The sequence below is a fragment of the Magallana gigas genome, chromosome 1, assembly GCF_963853765.1.
Source record: "Magallana gigas chromosome 1, xbMagGiga1.1, whole genome shotgun sequence".
Classification (NCBI taxonomy): Eukaryota; Metazoa; Mollusca; class Bivalvia; order Ostreida; family Ostreidae; genus Magallana; species Magallana gigas.
The window spans coordinates 39,795,632-39,812,332 of record NC_088853.1 but is presented as its reverse complement, the minus strand read 5'-3'; the positions used below and the strand labels follow the sequence as shown (position 1 = coordinate 39,812,332).

Genomic DNA, 16,701 nt, shown 5'->3' with positions numbered 1-16,701 from the left:
GCATGTAATATCAGTTTGAAGATTCTCATCAAACAAATAAAAAAGTTTTAAACAACATCAACTGAATGTTTTCATTTTGCTCTATAAATTAAAAAAAACCGATATGACGATACGATATGAGTCAGGTTTGGGGCAAATAACATTATAAAGTAATGCATTACGTTAACATTACTTCATGATTTCGGGCATTAAATTACCATTACTATAACTTAATTTTCTTGAAGTAATGCATTACATTACCATTACGTGGGTCAAGTAATGTAATACCATTACCATTACTGTTGTGAAAAGTCAAAATGTTTTTAAAAAGTAATTTAAAAGCTAAATAGAGTTTTTGTAAATGTTTCATAAATAAAACATGCTTAAACATATTTACAAGTTCATGTCCACTATCAGGTTCAAATTTAATGAATTATACAAGATTGCTGTTGCACTTTATGGTCATCAAAATCTCACAGGTTTCATCTTTTAACTGCATCCTGTCAGGTGTGAAAATCTAAGATATACATGTGTATAAACGTTCAGGTAATAATAAAAATGGATAAAACAGAGAAAGAGAGAGAGAGAGTGTGTAAAATTATTTTCAATTGGGTTGTAATACTGGAAGTAATTTTCAAGCCTTAAGAGATCATGGTTGGACAATGCATTCTCTTTTATGCATTCATTTTTGCTTTTACGGGTGTATGTTTGTCATCTATTCTAATGGAACACAGCCAATAGAAGGGTGTTGAAGGGTGTTGATTGGTGTGTTTAGCACCTTTTAAAAACAATAGATTGTTTTGATACTTAGATTATCACGACAACTACACCAGCAACAAGGTTTGATTCTACAATTGCTACAACTTCACCGACTACAGCTATTTACCCAACGACTTCTTCTAGAAAAACACCACATACACCAGCAACAACGTTTTATCATAAAACTTCTTCTACAACGACAACTACACCATCAACAAAGTATAAGTCTAAAAATACCACAATTTTACCGACTACAGCTATTTTTCCAAGGACAACTTCTACAAAAACACCAGCTACAACGCTTTATCCTACACATATTTCTACAACGACAACTACACCAACAACAACGCTTTATCTTACAAATCCTTCTACAACGACAACTACATCAGCAGCAAACTTTTCTTCTACAACTACAGCTTTATCCTACAAATACGTCTATATCAACAACTACACCAACAACAAGGTTTAATTATACAAATACTTCTACAACGACAATTACACCAGCAACAACGCTTTATCTTACAAATACTTCTAAAACGACAACAACACCATCATCAACTTTTTATCTAAATTATACATCTACATACATGTAGATAACTATACCACCAACAAGGTTTAATTCTACACCTCTTTCTACAACGACAACTACACCAGCAAGAACGCTTTATCTTACAAATACTTCTACAACGACAACTACACAATCAACAATTTTTTATCTAAATGATACATCTACAACGACAACTACACCAACAACAAGATTTAATTCTACAACTGCTTCTCCAACGACATTTGCATCAACAACAAGGTTTATTTCTATATCTACTACAACTACACCGACTATAGCTACTCCTCCAAAGACTTCTTCAACTAAAACGACAACTACACCAACAACAACGCTTTATCCTACAAATACATCTAACACGACAACTACACCATTAACAAGGTTCAATTCTAAAACAGCTTCTTTTACGACAACTACACCAGCAACAAGGTTTGATTCTACAATTGCTACAACAACACCGACTACAGCAGTTTACCCAACGACTTATTCTACAAAAAATACACCAAATACGCCAGTAACAATGTTTTATCATAAAACTACTTCTACAACGACAACTACACCAGCAATAACTCTTTACCTAACAAATACTTCTACAACGACAACTTCACCATTAACAAATTGTTATCTAAATTATACATCTACAACGATAACTGCACCAGCAACAAGGTTTAATTCTACAACTAGTTCTACAACGTTAACTACACCAGCAACAAAGCTTTATCTTAAAAATACTTCTACAGCGACAACTACACCATCAACAACTTTTTATCTAAATGATACATCTACAACGACAACTACACCAGCAACAAGATTTAATTCTACAACTGCTTCTCCAACGACAACTGCATTAGCAACAACGTTTAATTCTACATCTACTTCAACTACACCGATAGCTACTTATCCAAAGACTTCTTCTACAAAAATGTCAAGTACACCAACAACAACGCTTCATCCTACAAAACATCTATAACAACTACTACACCATCAACAACTTTTTATCTAAATGATACATCTACAACGACAACTACATCAGCAACAAGGTTTAATTCTACAATGACTACATCTACACTGACTACAGCTATTCACCAAACGAATTTTTCTAGAAAAAGAACAAATACACCAGCAACAACGTCATAAAACTACTTCTACAACGACAAGTACACCATCAACAAAGTATAATTCTAAAAATACTACAACTTCACCGACTACAGCTATTTTTCCAACGACAACTTCTACGAAAACAACAACACCAGCAACTACGCTTTATCCTACATATACTTCTTAAACGACAACTACACCATCAACAACGCTTTACCCTACAAATACATCTACAACGACAACTACACCAGCAACAAGGTTTAATCATACAAATACTTATACAACGACAACTCCGCCAGCAACAACGCTTTATCATACAACTACTCCTACAACGACAACTTTACCAGCAACAAGGTTAAATTCTACAACCACACCGAATACAGCTATTTATCAAACGATTACTTCAACAAAAATCAATAAATACAACAGGAACAACGTTTTATCCTTCAATTACTTCTACAACGACAACTACACCAGCAACAAAGTTTAATTTTACATTTTACAAAGTACAACTTCACCGACTACAGCTATTTTTCCAACAACAACTTCAACAAAATCAACAACTACACCAGCAACAAGGTTTTATCCTACAAATACTTCTACGACGACAACTCCACAGCAACAATGCTTTATTCTTTAAATACTTCTACAACGATAACAACACCAGCAACAACTTTTTATCTAAATTATTCACCTACGACAACTTCACCAGCAACAAGGTTTTCTTCTACAATTACTACAACTACACCGACTACAGCTATCAATCCAACGACTACTTATGCAAAAACAACAACCATTGATTCTACAAATACTTCTACAACGACAACTACACCAGCAGCACTGCTCAATCCTACAAATACTTAAACAATGACAACTACACAAGCAACATCTTTTTATCTTAATTATACATCAAAAACGACAACTGCACCAGCAACAACGTTTAATCCTACAAACACTTCTACAACGAGAACAATACCAGCAACTATGTTTTATCCTACAAATTCATCTAAAACGACAACTACATAGGGAACATCTGTATATAAAATTAAAATCTTCAACGACAACTACACGAGCAACTAGGTTTTATCCTACAACTACAGCAACAAAGCTTTATCCTTCAAATTCCTCTAAAACGACAACTATACCGAGAACTACTTTTTATCAAATTATACATCTACAACGACAACTACACCAGCAACTAAGTTTCATCCTACATGTACAACTACTTCTTCAATATAAACAACTACACCAGCAACAAGGTTTATTCCTACAACTTTTTCTACAACGACAACTACACCAGCAATAAAGTTTAATTCTACAAATACTTATACCACGACAAATACACCAGCAACAAGGTTTTTACTACAAATACTGCTACAATAAAAACAAGGTTTTATTCTACAACTACTTCACTAACGACAACTACACCAGTAACAATGGTTTATCCTACAACTATTTCTGCAATGCCAACTACACCAGTTATCAGGTTTTATTCTACAACTACATGAAGAACGGCAAATACACCAAAACAAGGTTTTATCCTACAACTTCATCTACAACGACTTCATCAACAACAAAGTTTTATCCTCAACCACTTCAACAACGAAATCTACATCAGCAAAACAATTAAATTCTAAAACTACTGTCACAACGACATCTAAACGAGAAACAAGGTTTATTTTTACGACTACCTAAGCTTCTACAAAGACAACTACACCTGCAACAAGGAATTATCATACAACTATTTCTACAACAGCAACTACATCAACAACAAGGTTTTATCCTAGAACTACTTTTTCAACGACAACTACACCAGCCACATGGTTTAATCATACAATTAATTCTACAATGACGACTACAACAGCAACAAGGTTTATTCTACAACCACATTTAGAACGGAAAATCAACCAGCAACAAACTTTCACCCTAAAACTTTGTAAACAATGACAATTACACCAGGCAGAAAATTTTATTCTTATTGTACAAAACGGTTTTTTTGTACAATAACGTCTACAACGACAACTACACTAGCAAAAAAGGTTTCATCTGTATTAACAACCCAAAAATAGATATAATATCAATACTAATTGTGTCGGAAAAGTTAAAAAAATCCAAATGGCGATCGTGACGAACTTTTTTATTGTTAAAGTACTTTGAATATTCTTATTGTAAAAAGAAATATTTCTGATGTCAGATGCTTGTGTTTGTTATTTGTATTTCTACAAGCTTATCTTTTAAAAAGATTGGTGAGCTAGCGCTGTAGCCATCATAAAACACAGAAGCAGATTTCTAGAACATTGGTTTATATTTCTAAATAAATTAGTTAAATATAGGTAGGCACGGTAGTCACCGTTATGGAATTGTACTGGAGTGGGGTCTCAATTTACATGTAGAACTGTGAATCTAGAGGCATGGCATAGCTCATTGAATGTGCCTTAATCATTATGTATCAACTGTAATTTTGTAAATTTTCAAGAACCATTGGTACAATCGCAACTTCTCGGGTCTTTCCGGCAAGCTCGGAAAAACACCCCGAATGTATTAACATCACCGGATGTTAGAATTTTATACAAAATGGAGTCGCTTCCCATTAAAATAAGTATCGGCTAGAAAGTCTTGTATGTCGCTTCTGTGTTATATTTTAGTGTATAGCTCACATCTCAACAGATCGTAAAATGCGTTCTATTTATTTCAAGTTTTGCAAAAAGGGGGGTTGTCATGGACGCCTAGGTAATACTTTCGAGGTGTTTTTCCGAGCTTGCCGGAAAGGCTCGAGAAGTTGCGATTGCCATTGGTACTGTTTTGTAGCAATCGTATCTTCTCGGGCCTTTCCAGCAAGCTCGGAAAACATATCCGAAGTTGTTTTCCGAGGTTGAAGAAATTTAAGATAAAGCTAGCTATTTATTATAATATTGAAAATAACTTTGCATTATAAGACCTAAGCTACTGTTTCTTTTTGACATTTACAATAAAACAGAAAAGTTCATGTTAAAATGATAAAAACGAAATTCAAATGGTACAGTTTATCTACAGTAGTACAGTACTCCCAGAATCCTTTACTATTGAGTCGAGCATGCGTATTCCAGTGAAAAAGACTAACGTAGTTGCTAGCACTCGAGAGCGCTAGCAATAACATTATATAACGGGTACCGACTTTTGGATTTTCCCCTGGATCACAAAATTATATAAAACTAATGATTTTAATTATATACCTAGATATTCATGTTGTTGTTTTGATTTTCTCTTTGAGTTTTTTTTATATTTTTTTCTTGAAGTTTCATTTTAAATAAAATACCGTTGTGTCAATTAAAAAAATTATGAGGGACAGTCCCAGTCGGGATAAGTTAAATTTAGACAAAGTATCAGGCAATTGAAAAATCGTTTTTTAACATAAAATGAAACGCTATATTCAAACTTATAATTTTTGAAAGCATATTCGAGGAAAACGTGGACAATCACTTATTCAAACTTTCAAGACCCTGACTTTCGGTACTCTCGGTACTTGGATTTTTTCTTTTAATATGTCAACCAGGCTCGATTCTGCGCTTGTAGCGGAGCGACGACAAATTCACTACCTGACCCTGTACAGACCGTACGATGCATTAAAAGGTAAGGTGTACGACACATTCTTACGACTATTTATCAATTAAGAGTTAAACACTCGAAACTTGGTTCGTACCATAAAAGTTTGATTAGATATTTATTTATTTATTATACAAATTCTAACGCATTTACACTAAGAGTTCCTGGAACAACTACTCGTTAAACGTTAGGAGCAATGAAATATCAACTCGTACAAATAAAAAGTCTGATAGAACTGTCATCGGTCAATATTTACAGCTAGCAAGTGCCATTATCTCTATTTCCTACGGAAACGTTTAGGTAATTCACAGATCTATAGGAACAGCTAGACTAAAATCTAAATACTCCCACAAACAATTGGTCGAAATCTACAGCGGCTAAAATTGACAAGATACTGACAGGACTTAAATTAACCCTCCCTGTTTATCGATTGGTCGAAACCTACAGCGACCTAATAAAAATCACGGACTGCACGAAATAATCACGATGGTGTCGGACTCAAAGTCTCACAGGAAACAATATGGTCTTTTCTTTTAGCTAACGTACTTATGTTTATTAATAGTAATTCAGTGAATTTTACTAACTTTTCATAATCAATTTACTAATAAGTTTAAAGAAATATGTTAATAACAAGAATAAAATTGTGTTATTTCTTTTGATTCATGCGGGTTTTAAAGGTAGCGATCATTGCAGAAAAAAATTACATAACCTCCCAGCACGGGTTATGTTTTCTACCTTCTATTCCCGAATGAATCACCAAAATGTGACATCCCAACAAATGTTTAAATCAGAACCTTTGTATTTCAGATAAACACGATTAGATCGGTGGAGGCGAAGCGGCTTTTACATATCGTAGACACAGCTTTAGGGATCCTGAATTTGATTTTTTATTATTTTAAAATCCTAAATAAGCAAATTTACTTTAACTTTTTTGTAAATACTTTGTTCAAATATTAAAATACGAAAACAAATGTAAAATTTACCACCTCAATGATTGACAGACATATCTGTTTGATACGCATCAACATATTATGTGAAAACCATTGACGGTGTGAGTAAATGAACGAAACAAAAAAATGCATAAATTTGAACATACATGCACGTTTAGTGAAATTGTTTTACCGGTTAGTTGCATGGCAAAAGCACATCCGGAAAAGTCCCCTTTGATTCTATTTCAACTAATCTTAAATCAACCGCGTTACAATTTAATTAGAAAGTCGAAAACCGTAAAAAACGTTAACTCTTTCATTGCTTCAGAAAGTAAATAGTCCGAATTTACTGTGTTTTAATATAAATCCACCATTGTCGCAACATATCGTCCTGAAATTAACAAAACATTGATATCAACATCAAAATTTGTTTATAACATTGTCATATATGTCTTAATGATCAATTGTTGACTTCAGGTTTTTAGCATTTAAAAAAACTGTTTTTAAATGGAAAACCCTGAGTAAACGTCTTGAAAAAAAAAAAGTGACGTTTATTCGCGAAGGTTACGCGTATAATCCCAAAAGCTACCATTTTTTACGAGATAGTTTTGCGTTTTATCGCGAAAGTTTCATGTTTTATGGGAAAGGAATGTTTTTTTTTCGCGAAACTAAAGCATTTTACCGCAAAAGAATGATGTTAAATGGCCTACTAAAATGAGTTGATTGGGCTTGGGCTTTTATCTAGTATCTTTAAAAAAAATATTTAAAGGAGTATTGTTTTAAAAAAATGACATTAACTGTTTGAAACGGTATCTTAGGCGTGTAGTTAGGTTTTCAAGAGCTTAAATCAGAGTAGAAGCGGTATAAGTTCTTTTATCATAAATCTTTTAAAGTGCTCGCTTAAAAAAACACCAGATATCTACATGCAATGACTGTTTTTTCGACGGTAAGCGATAAAGACATCTTGCTGGTGTTTTACTGATTTTTGGTCGTTCTAAATCAACAACTTGCACGTCTTACATATATCGGCATATATTATACAAGATGGAAAGCAATCCGGTAAGAAAACAAAAATACATTTTTAAGGAACGAGGTTTCTTTAATAATGAATATCAATTAATATTTATACGTTTTTTTTGTTTTTTTTTTTGGCCTACATTTGGTTGGTTTTTCTTTAATAGTAAAAATATACGTTTTCTAGTCGAATTTTAACAATACTGAATTTGCAAACCACAATACAATTTGGATTATAAGTGCATTATTTCGGCTATTTGAAAATTTGAAAAATGTATTTCGTTGGGAATAAACAGTTCTATTTTTCTATAAAAAAAATAACAAATTCGAAAGTTGGTATACTTTGCAAAAGACTTCATACTTAAGTAAAAATATAAATCAATTAGTTATACGTATGAATCAACTAAAATAATATTGTTGGTTTGAATTTATTATGTAAGGATATTCCTATATTTCATGCACTGACAATTTGTGAAATATGATACGAAAAGACATATATTAGATACTTTTTTTTGCAACCTCAGAAGAGTGAAGTGATATCATTAAGAACAATTAGTTGTCAATGTCACTATCTTATATCTGTAAATCACCTTTTAACACATTTATGCTCCTATATGTTAAGTGTATTCCATTATTATTACTTTTTGTTCGGTCACTATAAAACACAGTCATTTCCATCACATCACTTCATTATGACCCAGTCACACATTCACGGATTAAATGCCGGATTAGCTACGGAAGCGATCCGGAATCATTCGTATCCAAACGTAGCAATACTTGTATAGCTGCGACTATTTTTGAACATGTTCAAAATTCCACTACGGATGAAACCACCGTAGTACTTCCTTAGAAAAACTTACTAAACCGTTTTAGAACGTAGAAGTCCGTTTTAACTCCGTAAAAATCCGTAGTAATTCGTATGTATCAATTTGTATCCATTCCGTAGTGCATCCGTACTAATTTCCGTATCATTAGATTTTCCGGTGTCAACCGTGGAAAATATTACGTAGTAGAACCGTAGAGTTGATCCGTGAATGTGTGACTGGGGCATAAGGCACAATTTATTTACCATATATGCATATCACTCTAGTTTTCAGTGCCCTTCACCCTGGATTAAAAAAATCGGTTTAATACCAATTGATACATTATTTGCTCAGTACTACTTTAAAAATATAAGCTTGTTGGGTTTGTTTTTTAATCTCTTCTTCATTGTTAATCTCCTTATAAAAAAAGGCAAACACTTCTTTAGTAGTAGGAAAGAATAGATGCAGATGACCAATTTTCACCACGACATATTTACTGATATTATACACTTAGGGATTTCATCGTTTGATTATTACATTTGTGTGATTCTATGGACACATGTCATGCGATATCGACCGAAGACAAAGACGGTGATTTCGACCTTAAAGGCTTGTTAGATATCACTTTCTGCGTCTTTGGTCGATATCACTTGACATGGGTCAATATACATATTCATGCAACCACATATTGACCTTAAATGAAGTCCAATATTAGCATGGTGGATAGCTAGTTACTCCCTGCACAGTTATGACTGTCTATAAAGTCGTTTAGACAAAAAAGGTCAGGAAAATTTACATTATGACGTCAAATGAATTAGTTATTCTTTAAAATGCTTATATTCATTAATGCATTTATTACCGAAACCAGGATATCCCTATTCTGATAACCATTACCGTCAAATAAATTTATTTACATAGCTGTGGGTGCATTAGTTTTGAACATTCTATTCAATGAATAAAAGCGGGATGCTTATATAGCTGTTCAGTTTACAATGACGCCACATGACTCTTATTGAAGCACCAAGTGAACTGATAGTAGGGTATTAAAAGCTTTTTAACAAGAAAAGAAGGGGAATAGCTACACGGAATATAAATATTATTGAAGAATATTTGTTCAACATTATTTTTAATTTTACGCTTAAAAGTATGGCACTTTGACTGTATAATTCATAATTTAATCAGTACTTCAGAGTCGAGCAATATCATATCTACGCACACGCTTTCGCATCCATATCAGAAAATGTCGAATGGCAGTGTTGTGCATGTACTTTTATCGGGTGTAAAGAAAATGACGAAACCATATATCTAATTATTTTAACTAATATCCCAATTTTTTCGGGTTGATTAATGTCCGATTCAAAATTTTGACCATCCAAAAATGTATTCGGAATAGTTTATTGATCTTTGTTGTTTTTCTTTATATTATATATGTAGGACATTGAAAAGAATTTTGAGCACATTCCAGTTAAAAGTCCAACAAGACGAAAAATATGGCTACCATTCCTGGTGATAGCAACATTGATTGTAGCAGCAGCTGTAATCACTACTGCTGTTTTACTTGCTTCAAAGGACAATGGTATGTTGCTTTTAAACAAAATCCACGTGTGTTTATTTCTTTATTTTCTTTAAATGAAAACATCAGTGTGTGGGAATATTTGCACTGAAATCGAGTACGTTGAATATTAGAACGATGCATGAAAACACTTGGCAAATTCTTCACAACATATAAAAGTAACTTTGTTTCACATAAATATGTATAATATGTTATTTATTCTAGTATGGCATATATGCGTTGACTAATAAAACATTTGTTTTATCAAGACTAGTGTAGTGTTTGGTCGGCTAGAGCTGTTTTTATAGCTCTACCTTACAAACGTATCAACAAATCATAAACAATATAGTGTAAAATCAACTCACAACTACCAATTACGTGATTAAAGATACCATACTATTATATAAAGTGCAACAGTTTGCTTTAAAAATACATCAATAAACATGCAAATGCTGATAAAATTTTGCCTTAATTCCTATCCAATCTATTGCATCTTTAATGTATTGTATCATACATGTACATACCATTACGACACTCATTTCTGTGTGAATATTTAACGGGTCAAGTGGTAATAACTTTCAAATGAAATGACCACCTCGCTCATGCTTTGTATGTTGCCTTATCATAACCAACAAAATACACATATCTTCAGAGTTCTTATCAAACGTAGATATAAGTTAAAGACAAAAATGTTTAAAAAAATACAGATGTAATCTTGATGTAATCTTGGTTGATAAGTGATTACATCTGCCAAGATGTCATCCAATTTTTAACAAAATAATGATCAGGTTCCAACGAAGTTCGTTCACTTCTCGGTGACGTTTCTTATGCCATTGATTTTTTTTTTCTCTCAAAATGTTCTCTTTTTTAAATCTAGAAAGTGATATGCATACTGATGCACCCAAGGCGTTTGCCACCTACTCATTGAAAACATCGGAAATCAGGACGACAAATCAACTTCAACCAATTGTCTCTACCACAGGAAATACAACTACATCGCACGTGTCAACGTTCTCAAATAATACATTGCATTCTAGACCACCAATGACGTCAATGAGTTCAACTAAAACGAATACGTCATTTTTTCCCACACAGTCACAGTCAATTCCTTTTGGTTCCATCACTTCAAAACAAACCACTCTCACAACTGCTTCACCAACATCACTTTATTCAACGCCTAACAACAGTAAAGCTACATCAACAATTTCACTGACAAAGCTGTATCCACCAAACTCGACTTCATTTAATTTGACCACACCCACCACACCACTACATCTTAATGCAACACATGACCAAACAACTGATGCATATCCAATAACATCCGGAACACAATCAAAATCATTAAATACTACGTTTTTTAGTAGTAACACTAACACATCAGCTCAATTTACACATCTGCCTTCATCAACATCTGACGAAAATAATCCATCGTCTCTTAATACAAGTTCACCATCTTTTACTCTGTTTTACACGAACCGTAACTCTATGAACAATACAACATCACCGTTAACAAAAACATTGCTTTCATCGACGTCAATAAACACTGCTACAACAAAATCCACATTTTCGAACACAATAATACCAACAACCACACCTGTACATATCGTGTCAGGAAATAAGACCATTACAACAAACACCATACAATCGGGAACAGGACCAGTATATATCATTTATTGTGATAAAGATAATAAAACATCAATCATATCTAATTCGATGCATTTACCAGCCTCTAGTACCTCTTTGTCATTAACAAAAGCCACACCATCGCCAAATCTTGTCACAACAGATACTACATCACTTGCTTTGACAAGGGCAACAACATCAATTAAACAATTATCAGCATTCATGACAGGTAAATCATCCCCCAAAACCACCATACTTTTCAGATTATCAAAAACAGATAGAAACATAGAATAATAAGAAATATCTCTTTTGCCCTCTACAACCACTACACGAGTGACAACTTTCAGATTTATGCTAAATTTTACAACAGCTGCACAATCAGTAACTAATTATTCCACAAACACTTCTACAACTTGACTTCAACCAGAAACATTCGGTCATTCTACGTTCAACTCTTTAATATCACCAGCAAAACATTCAAATTCAATGTACAGTTTAACAATGTAACCTACAGCAGCAACAGCTTATTATCCAACGTTCAACTTTACAACTTTACCTACAAAAGCAACATGGGATCGTATCTCGAAATATATTTCAGCTAAACCAAGAACGACAGATTATCCCAGGATCAATTCTACAACCGCACCAGAAACATTGGAGTATTTCATGTATAATTCTTCAGTCAAACTAACAGCAACGACATAGTTAACGTATTTTTCTACAGCAACACAAGAAACAATAGACAATCCCAAATATTTTTTTTTCTTACAGCTAATGGATAAGCAAAGGCATACTTATATATCAGCCTCAGTAACAACGGGTCGTTCTGCGTGTTATTGTATAGTCACATTAGCAACAACGGATCAGCCAACGTATAATGCTACATCCACATGAGCAACAGCTTTTCATTCTACATAAACTTCTAGAGCTACATGAACATCTTTAACAGCAGCAATGTATTATCTAACATATATTTCTTCAATTTCACCTACCAAGGCAACAACTGTACAATTCCATGTATTCTACTACGCTTGCAATTACTATTTAAAAGACATTACTTCTACAGCTATTCCAGAACAGTAATGATGTCAATTAAGATAATTCACTACTATTTATTCAACTATAGAGACCCCTCCCCCCCAAAAGGGGGAGGGGAGAAAAAAAGTGAAAAAAACATCATCAATATCAGAGGTTGTATGAGACCGGATATACATACTTGAGCATAGTCGCTTGAAAAAGCGCCTTTTTCACGCATGTTGTATTATGTAATGACATGCAATATTTGAAGGCTTTGTTTATTAAAAAAGGGAATATCATTAATATAAATGATGATCACTATTGTTTTTTGAAATGCCTCTTTGATGTTTTAATAATATAAACTTATTTAATCGCAACAAGTTGATATGTTGAAATATTACCTAATCAAAGGGATTTTGTTGTTTTATTACAGGTTAAATACTATCGTCTATTTTGTATTTTTATGCAGGTTTTAAATTGATCAATAAAACTGCCGGTCAATAGACTGCGATCCATTAGACGCCGGTCAATAAACTGTGATATTTTGGACCGCCGGTCAATAGACTGCGATCTATTGGACCGGCAACGTATTTTAGAAAAAGTTTAATTGCTACAAAATTAATCGATAACTTTATTATGTTTATTTTACTATTGCCATTAAAATTTTTCTTTTAGGCCATCATGGTATTAAGTTACAATGACCTGAATGCATAATGGTATGAAAACCTTCTGTAGTTTATAATTGTGACCACGTCCGTTAGCCTCGGGCAATAGATCATACTGAGCTGTTCCCTGCACATCGGGAAAATATTCGAGTCTATTGACTGCTCAAGCATTAAATAGTTTAATACTACATGCACCTTATATATTGTTGATTTGCAAAAAATGGACATTGTTTGCAAAATGATATCAACATTAATAAATCAACATTTAAGATATATATACATAATCGTTTGTTGATAATGGATTTTTCCCATACCATTTGAGCATGTATACTAGAGCAGGTTGAAAATAATGCTTTTATTATTATGTAAATGTTCCTATAAAATTAATCGATTTTAATATAATATCTATGAATTTGGATTTTCACATGCATTTTGGTACTGTTTGGAATGTTATCTTTAGGGTGTATATAAGGTTATCATTAACTTCAACCAAAGTGAGGACATAACGAATTTTTCTTATCACACAACTTCATGTTCAATTACATTGTCAATTTAAAGATTGATACCAACTGGTAAAGGTGCAACATTTTTAAGCTGGCGTACTTGTAAACATGTAATATGTAGACAATGACAGCGTTTGTGGGTTTTTTTGTATTTTTTTGTTTGTTTGGTTTTTTTTTTTTTATACAAACTTTGGATTTATTTAAATACGCAAAATGTGCATTTTATTTTAAGTTATGTTAGCGTTAGTTAATGTGTTTTAGAGCCGATGGCAAAATCATTGCAAGACAACCCCGGCAGATTTCATCCATTTTACTAGAAACCCCAAATCAACTAAAACTGGGCATGCGTCAATTGCAACCAAGACTAACACTGCTTCAACCAAGACTAGAAATTTAAGGAGGTTGGCACCTGAAATAATAGTAATGACAATCATCCAAGAAATAAAGATGGGGGCCTAAAGTGATCATGCATTAATGTGATTTGTGACCCATGTCACATGCCATTTTGTTGTGATAAATACAGGGCCCAAAAATGTAATAAACATTTATGGAAATTATTGCTAAAATTGTGTATGGAGATTAATTATTGGAAGAAATAAAACAAATATTTATAGTTTTTACTATCATTTAGTTATTTTTTTTCAAAACGGTATGAAGTTGAATTCATTCAGTGACAATAAAAGTAATATCTAAGTCAAAGTTTTAAAAACCTTGTTTTTACTGATGGCTTCAAATGCCAGTACATAATGAATATAACAGCAAAGGTAACGATTTTAAAAAAATTGTAATTAAGGAATCAAATTATAAGGCATATAAAAAAATCATAGTAATGTCATCTTTACAAAACTTTGTATACAAATAGACATACTTTAAATGTTCAATATAAAAATGAATAAAGTAGCAGACAAATCCCAAAAAATTGAGGTTTGACATTAAATGAGCTAATTTTAGGCAAAAAACGGAGTATTTTTTTTTTCTTGACTATGAAATATAAGCTAAATAAGCCAAAATATATAGATAGAAATATCAAAATATTGTTCAAGTATCTTTTTCAGAACAATAAGAATATATTGTAATACACAATCTATCTAAAAGTTTAGTCTGCGCTGAAAATTAGGACGCTAAATTTACAATTAAGTTATTGAAATTGTTCATTTCCTTCCTGAACCCCCCCCCCCCCCCCAAGATATGGACCGTTACAAAACTCTTTAAATACACAATTTTCTTTTTTATGTTTAATTCAAAATATAAACCTACAAATAGAATCAATATATGATGCAGAATTTTTTGATAATAGGTGACATAAAATAGTAACCCAAAATGAGAGGAGCGAACCTCTTTAATACAATAAATCAGTGACACGACCGGGACAAAAACATTTTTGAAAAAAAAACAATCTCAGTACCAGCCTGTTTTACACGCTTGCAATTATTAATCCCAACTTAATCTTGTACAACTAAACTCACTACTTAGAGCTTTAAAACGTAAGAGAAAGCACCAGTATAATTCATCTTTTTGACTCGAAACACCTAACAATCAACACAACTTACATATACAATACACACTCCACAACTGGTTTGTCATACAAAGGAAAGGAAGAAACAACAGAACAACGGAGTCTGCGTCATAATTACAAAATTGCCAAAGTCATCTGTTAAAGATAGTGTTAAAGTTTTGTCTACACCATAGTACCTGATTGAAAATATATTTGAATACCTTTTCGCACATGTACTAGATAGTGTTAATGTTACAAAATACCCATGCCTGTAATATCTTGATTATTTTTTTAAAAATGGGGGTTTCCTAATTTTTAACGGTTTGTAATATGTTAAGATGCAAATATAGTTTACAATGCAATGATACAAAATACCGATGCCTATAATATACTGATTTATTTCTAACTAGGGGTTTTCCTAATTAAACAAAGTTGTCTTACATGTAACTATGTAATGTGTTAAGAAGCAAATGTACTTTACAATGCAATCCAAGGATTGGAATTCCGACGGCTTTCTTACCTTCAGAATATACATGTGATATCAGATGGTTATGGATATAATATCATACATAAAACGTAAAACTGGATATATTTTTATTAGTTTTTAAAAATACATGTATTTAAGAAGAAATATTTTAACGGCAAATATGAGAAGCCATAAAATATTCAACATAGTGAAACTGGGTATATATTTTATTCATTTTTAAGAGTACATGTATATTTAAGAGAATGAAAAGCCATTTTTGTTCTTCTTTGTTATTATTATCAAAACAAATCTTATGTCATATTGATATCTAACAGTCAATTGATTGAAGTTCATTTTAGAAAAAAAAATGTCATCTTTGTAGTGTTACAACTAAATCATTCATGTATGTACTAATAGACATGAGTAGCGGATTCCCGAGATAAAATAGATTTTATTTGTATAGAAAAATGCGTTGCTTCTATTCATTTAAGAATCAGCTATGATCTCTTTTTTTCAAATTAATTATTAATTTTAATGTTCAGTTTGAAAGACACTCTTGATTTTGTTTGACTTTTCTCGGCAAAAACAAAAAATCAACCAAGGCAAGCGAAATTTGATTTTTTTATGAGCTTAACCCCCTTTCCCCCTTACTTC

At 32.5% G+C, this 16,701-nt stretch overlaps 1 protein-coding gene across 1 annotated transcript; it reads left to right on the top strand.

The window, feature by feature from the left end:
• The first annotated feature begins 7,827 nt into the window (after positions 1-7,827).
• On the top strand, positions 7,828-13,859 carry LOC136273778 (uncharacterized). Its single transcript, XM_066079176.1, has 3 exons — positions 7,828-7,968; positions 10,161-10,302; positions 11,156-13,859. The coding sequence occupies exons 1-3, from the start codon at positions 7,954-7,956 to the stop codon at positions 12,193-12,195; spliced, it is 1,197 nt and encodes a 398-aa protein (XP_065935248.1). The 5' UTR covers positions 7,828-7,953; the 3' UTR covers positions 12,196-13,859.
• Positions 13,860-16,701: the final 2,842 nt, after the last annotated feature.